The 7154-nt window shown below is 44.9% G+C and overlaps 1 protein-coding gene across 1 annotated transcript; it reads right to left on the bottom strand.

The window, feature by feature from the left end:
- Positions 1-3177: 3177 nt before the first annotated feature.
- On the bottom strand, positions 3178-4572 carry LOC115116994 (olfactory receptor 10G4-like). The gene has a single exon (XM_029645447.2). The coding sequence runs from the start codon at positions 4476-4478 to the stop codon at positions 3507-3509; it is 972 nt and encodes a 323-aa protein (XP_029501307.2). The 5' UTR covers positions 4479-4572; the 3' UTR covers positions 3178-3506.
- Between the last annotated feature and the right edge of the window lie 2582 nt (positions 4573-7154).

Here is a 7154-nt window from a genome sequence, read left to right as displayed (position 1 = left end):
CATACACAAGAAAACTCGAGGCTGGAATCGCTGCCAAAAGTGCTTCAACAAAGTACTGAGTAAAGGGTCTGAATACTTATGTAAATGTGATATTTCAGTTTTTATTCTTTATAAATGTGCAAAAAAAGTGTACAATCCTGTTTTTGCTTTGTCATTATGGGCTATTGTGTGTAGATTGACGAGTGGGGGAACAAAAACAATTGAATCCATTTTAGAATAAGGCTGTGATGTAACAGAATGTGGAAAAAGTCAAGGGGTTTCCGTATGCACTGTATATAATCTATATATATTGTTAAATCAAATGTAGTCTAATAAAGTTATTTCAAATAGTACATATTATAGAGCAACCTCGGTCCGGTGTAGTCCACAAAACATTTTGCATGTAACAAACAGTTACATGACCTACAGCATGGGCAATCCAGTTAATGTCTGGGACATTTTCGGATTACAAAACAACTATTGATTTAGAACCACGGAGAGTTACCGCAAGTCACAAAGGAAACAGGAGCTGCCTCCACTATTCCAGCAACATTTCAACTTCAACATAACCTAATCACCTATCCTTAGTCTAATACAGTGACAACTAAAAGATACCAAAAACGATTTATTCCAATCAACGTTAAGCTAAATATGATGTGGCTTGTAGAGAAAAGCCAATACCATCCTCCACTTTCATGTTGCCTTTGCCTAAACGGTCTATGACTCTATCATAGAGTACACACTTTCAATTTATGTTTTTCTGGGATACCTGGCTAAAATACTTGCTCGCAAGCCTAACTTCCTTTCATGGGCAACGATGCGTCAGGCCATTAGCATGCTACACCTAGCTACAGTACCAGTCAAAAAACTTGGACACACCTACTCATTCAAGGGGTTTTCTTTATTTAAAAAAAACTATTTTCTACATTGTAGAATAATAGTGAAGACATTTCAAACTATGAAATAACACATGAAATCTTGTAGTAACCAAAATTGTTAAACAAATCAAAATATATTTCATGTTTTAGATTCTTCAAAGTAGCCACCCTTTGCCTTTATGACAGCTTTGCACAGTCTTGGCATTCTCTCAACCAGCTTCATGAGGAATTCATTTAAATTAACAGGTGTGCCTTGTTAATGAGTAGGTGTGTCCAAACTTTTGACTAGTACTTTATGAATATATAATGGTGTACATAGACTGTATGGTGGAAAAGTACTCAATTTTTATACTTGAGTAAAAGTATAACAATTAATAACAATTACCCCAAGTAAAAGTGAAAGTCACCCAGTAAAATACCACTTGAGTAAAAGTCTAAAAGTATTTGGTTTTAAATACACTTAAGTATTTAAAGTAAAAGTATAAATCATTGCACATTCCTTATATTGAGCACACTAGACATAATCATTTTCTTGTTTTTTAAATGTATTTACAGATAAAAGTTCAGAGCAGGGTACTGGTGTTAGCCTGCTAGTGACAGTGTCTAAGGTGCAGGGTACTGGTGTTAGCCTGCTAGTGACAGTGTCTAAGGTGCAGGGTACTGGTGTTAGCCTGCTAGTGACAGTGTCTAAGGTGCAGGGTACTGGTGTTAGCCTGCTAGTGACAGTGTCTAAGGTGCAGGGTACTGGTGTTAGCCTGCTAGTGACAGTGTCTAAGGTGCAGGGTACTGGTGTTAGCCTGCTAGTGACAGTGTCTAAGGTGCAGGGTACTGGTGTTAGCCTGCTAGTGACAGTGTCTAAGGTGCAGGGTACTGGTGTTAGCCTGCTAGTGACAGTGTCTAAGGTGCAGGGTACTGGTGTTAGCCTGCTAGTGACAGTGTCTAAGGTGCAGGGTACTGGTGTTAGCCTGCTAGTGACAGTGTCTAAGGTGCAGGGTACTGGTGTTAGCCTGCTAGTGACAGTGTCTAAGGTGCAGGGTACTAGTGTTAGCCTGCTAGTGACAGTGTCTAAGGTGCAGGGTACTGGTGTTAGCCTGCTAGTGACAGTGTCTAAGGTGCAGGGTACTGGTGTTAGCCTGCTAGTGACCGTGTCTAAGGTGCAGGGTACTGGTGTTAGCCTGCTAGTGACAGTGTCTAAGGTGCAGGGTACTGGTGTTAGCCTGCTAGTGACAGTGTCAAAGGTGCAGGGTACTGGTGTTAGCCTGCTAGTGACAGTGTCTAAGGTGCAGGGTACTGGTGTTAGCCTGCTAGTGACAGTGTCTAAGGTGCAGGGCAGGGTACTGGGCGGAAGCCAGCTAGGGACAGTGTCTAAGGTGCAAGGCAGGGTACTGGGCGGAGGCCAGCTAGGGACAGTGTCTAAGGTGCAGGGCAGGGTACTGGGCGGAGGCCAGCTAGTGACAGTGTCTAAGGTGCAGGGCAGGGTACTGGGCGGAAGCCAGCTAGGGACAGTGTCTAAGGTGCAAGGCAGGGTACTGGGCGGAGGCCAGCTAGGGACCGTGTCTAAGGTGCAGGGCAGGGTACTGGGCGGAAGCCAGCTAGGGACAGTGTCTAAGGTGCAAGGCAGGGTACTGGGCGGAGGCCAGCTAGGGACCGTGTCTAAGGTGCAGGGCAGGGTACTGGGCGGAGGCCAGCTAGTGACAGTGTCTAAGATGCAGGGCAGGGTACTGGGCGGAGGCCAGCTAGGGACTGTGTCTAAGGTGCAGGGCAGGGTACTGGGCGGAGGCCAGCTAGGGACAGTGTCTAAGGTGCAAGGCAGGGTACTGGGCGGAGGCCAGCTAGGGACTGTGTCTAAGGTGCAGGGCAGGGTACTGGGCGGAGGCCAGCTAGTGACAGTGTCTAAGGTGCAGGGCAGGGTACTGAGGGGCGGTAGGCTTGTGATGACTGTTTAACAGTCTGATGGAATGGAGATGGAAGCTGTTTTTCATTCTCTCTGTTCCAGCTTTGATACACCTGCATTGTCTCCGCCTGCTAGATGGTAACAGGGTGAACAGGCCGTGACTCGGGTGGCTGAGATCTTTGATGATCTTCTTGGCCATCCTGTGACACCGGGTACTGTAGATGTCCTGAAGGGCAGGTATTGTTCATCTGCTAAACTGTAGCGTCTGCTAAACACGACCAATAAACACTGATTTGATATGTTTGACCGACCATAATGATCCCATGCCGTGACCCCAATCTGTCTCAGGGGGGAGTGGGATATGCTTAAAGCACATTTCTATTTCACCAAACACTGTACAAGTTACACACTTGTACATGTGTGAAACAGGACAAATGTAAGCACTCCCTAATTTACCTTTTGACAATTAATATCCCTTAAAATTAATTTGACAATATTGTTGCAATTGATTTCATGCACAATTATCAAACCATGCGATAACTAGTATTGTGTGTCAACATTTTAACCGTTGGTTTTTTAATTTGTTGATATTTAAAAGAAGAGTGCACTTTCATATATGTTAGTGAGGGTTCATACCTCTTCATACCCGACTCTATACATTCATTTTACATTTCAGATTTGATAAAACATGTCATTCAAGTCACATCTGTATTTGATTATGTGTATCCCAAAATATATAATAACAAATAAATAACTCACCCTTTTTGACATTTTATTGATACAGTTCTTTTTTTTCTAGACAGTATCTGAACCAATCTCTTTCTAATCTCTTTGGTCTTCAGACAGTAGACTGTAGGGTTGATCAGAGAGGGTAACAGCGTAGCTATAATCATTAAAGCGTTACGCTCCGTCAGATTCAGCCTCAGCCCTATCCTCGTCAACAACACAGAGACTAACTTGGGAGCGTAGTAACAGGACACCACAATAATGTGACAAATACAGGTATTAAACCCCTGTGCTCTGCTCTCACTGTTTGGCAGTCTCAGGAGTGTGTAGATGATTTTAACGTATGACAGTATAATTAAGGGAAACTGGCCCGCGAGGAGCCATAGAGCCAGAATGGTGGGAATCAGGAAGTAAGGTTCAGGGTTGACACAGGCAGCCCTGATTAAAGCTGGGTAATCACAAAAGACGTACCCAATGATTGGCTGGCAGTATGGAAGGTTGTCAAAGTCTGCCCAAGCAAGAGCAATTCCTAAGCATATTATACCTATGAACCAGGAAGCTATGATTAACACAAATATTCGTGCGTTAGTCAGGATGCTGTGGTACCTAAGAGGGTTGCTGATAGCGATGGTTCGGTCCAAAGCCATCACGGACAGGGCCAGACACCCTGTGATGTCACCCAGGTGGTAGATATACATGCGTGATATGCAGGAGTAGTAGGAGATGGTTTTGAACTCGGCCAACAGGACAGAGATCATGGTGGTGCTGGTGCTGGAGGTGAACATGATGTCCACCACGGCCAGGTTACAGATGAGGAGGTACATGGGCGTGTGCAGCCGTCTGTCCGTCAAAATGATGCAGATGTTGGTGCCGCTTCCCAGAAGCACAAGGAAATAGGTGATGAAGATGAGGAAGCCCAGGAGCTTCTGGTGAGAGAGGTGGTCGAAGCCAGTGATGGTAAACTCCTCCACATTCTTCCCAGTGAAATTCACTGAAGACATCCTACACAAGCATCAGCCTACACAGACATAAAGATGATATATAAACACAGTTAAACTAAGACACTAACAAGTGGTGACACAAGTCGCATGATCAAATCCCTCCATTGAAGCTAGCTGAGTAGACAGAACTCTTAAACCCCTAGGCTGTGTACTGCGACACTGTGAAGCTGTCGGCACTTATACATTAGGTGACCAACCCACGTGGTGAAAAGGATGAGGAGGTGTTTCCCAAATAATAGGTCAGGATCCACTGGGAGGAGACAGCCAATTGGTTTTGAATCATGGCCTAAGTTTTGGTCTTGGATATCATTTTTTGGAAACCTATATAGTTTGACATAAGAACATTTTAACAAAACCATCACAGTTTATAGTCAAAGCCCAGATCAAACAGTCTTCAGCCAATAAGACCACAGACTGCAACACTGCTGACTTTCATCTCTCCTCTCTAATGTTGAAAACCCATCAGTGAATTACCACTAAGAAAAAAGGCCAGCAGTACTGCGGATCTAGACTCCTAGATCTGAATACCCCTCAGGATATAGCATCTCCTTTAGTGAGTGGTATCGTATCTCTGGGTAGTAAACACCTACAGACCACAGGTTTTATCATTAGACGATATCAAATCAAATGTATTTATAAAGCCCTCCTTACATCAGCTGATATCTCAAAGTGCTGTACAGAAACCCAGATATGCTATGCTACGCTATGCTATGGAGCTATGTTTTCTCTGGGGTGTAAACACCTTCAGACCACAGGTTTAATCTATTTATGCTATGCTATGCTACGCTATGGAGCTATGTCTTCTCTGGGGTGTAAACACCTTCAGACCGCAGGTTTAATCAATAGATGCTTTGCTATGCTACGCTACGCTACGCAATGGAGCTATGTTTTCTCTGGGGTGTAAACACCTACAGACTACAGGTGTAATCATTAGATGCTATGCTATGCTACGCTTTCTCTGGGGCTCAACACCTACAGTCGATCAATCAAATGTATTTATAAAGCCCTTCTTACATCAGCTGATGTCACAAAGTGCTGTACAGAAACTCAGCCTAAAACCCCAAACAGCAAGCAACGCAGGTGTAGAAGCACGGTGGCTAGGAAAAACTCCCTAGAAAGGCGAGAACCTAGGAAGAAACCTAGAGAGGAACCAGGCTATGAGGGGTGGCCAGTCCTCTTCTGGCTGTGCCGGGTGGCGATTATAACAGAACATGGCCAAGATGTTCAAATGTTCATAGATGACCAGCAGGGTCAAATAATAATAATCACAGTGGTTGTCGAGGGTGCAACAGTTCAGCACCTCAGGAGTAAATGTGAGTTGGCTTTTCATAGCCGATCATTCAGAGTATCTCTACCGCTCCTGCTGTCTCTAGAGAGTCTCTAGAGTGAAAACAGCAGGTCTGGGACAGGTAGCACGTCTGGTGAACAGGTCAGGGTTCCATAGCCGCAGGTAGAACAGTTGAAACTGGAGCAGCAGCACGGCCAGGTGGACTAGGGACAGCAAGGAGTCATCAGGCCAGGTAGTCCTGAGGCATGGTCCTAGGGCTCAGGTCCTCCGAGAGAGAGAAAGAAAGAAGAGAGAAAGAGAGAAAGAAAGAGAGAATAAGAAAGGAAGCGAGAGAGAGAATTGGAGAGAGCATACTTAAAATCACACAGGACACCGGATAACCCCATCCCCCGACACACTGCAGCATAAATACTGGAGGCTGAGACAGGATTGGTCGGGAAACGCTATGGCCCCATTCGACGATACCCCCGGACAGGGCCAAACAGACAGGATATAATCCAACCCACTTTGCCAAAGCACAGCCCCCACACCACTAGAGGGATATCTTCAACCACCAACTTACCATCCTGAGACAAGGCCGAGTATAGCCCACAAAGATCTCCGCCATGGCACAACCCAAGGGGGAGCGCCAACCTGGACAGAAAGATCACGTCATTGACTCAACCCACTCAAGTGACGCACCCCTTCTAGGGATAGTATGGAATAGCACCAGTAAGCCAGTGACTCAGCTCCTGTAATAGGGTTAGAGGCAGAGAATTCCAGGGGAGAGAGGGGAACCGGCCATGCAGAGACAGCAAGGGTGGTTCGTTGCTCTAGTGCCTTTCCATTCACCTTCACACTCCTGGGCCAGACTACACTCAATCATAGGACCTACTGAAGAGATGAGTCTTCAGTAAAGACTTAAAGATTGAGACCAAGTCTGCGTCTCTCACATGGTTAGCAGAGCATTCCATAAAAATTGAGCTCTATAGGAGAAAGCCCTGCGTACAGGTGTTTGCTTAGAAATTCTAGAGAGAGTAAGGAGGCCTACGTCTTGTGACCGTAGCGTACGTGTAGGTATGTACGGCAGGACCAAATCGGAAATTTGGATAGTAGTAAGCCCATGTAATGCTTTGTAGGTTAGCAGTAAAACCTTGAAATCAGCCCTTGCCTTAACAGGAAGCCAGTGTAGAGAGGCTAGATATACCCAGGCAATTCACGCAAGAAGGTACAACTTCGATGGCCCCACCTGCTTCATACTGCAAGACAAAACTACAACTATGAGATTATAATGTATCTCAATGTAGTGGTAAAAGTCAAAACATACAGTTGAATAAGGAAGTTTACATACACCTTCGCCAAATACATTTAAACTCACAATTCCTGACATTTAACCCTAGTTAAAATTC

Source organism: Oncorhynchus nerka, linkage group LG19, assembly GCF_034236695.1.
Source record: "Oncorhynchus nerka isolate Pitt River linkage group LG19, Oner_Uvic_2.0, whole genome shotgun sequence".
NCBI classification, from domain to species: domain Eukaryota; kingdom Metazoa; phylum Chordata; class Actinopteri; order Salmoniformes; family Salmonidae; genus Oncorhynchus; species Oncorhynchus nerka.
Note: the sequence above shows the minus strand (reverse complement) of the source record. Positions and strands in the feature narration are given on the sequence as shown.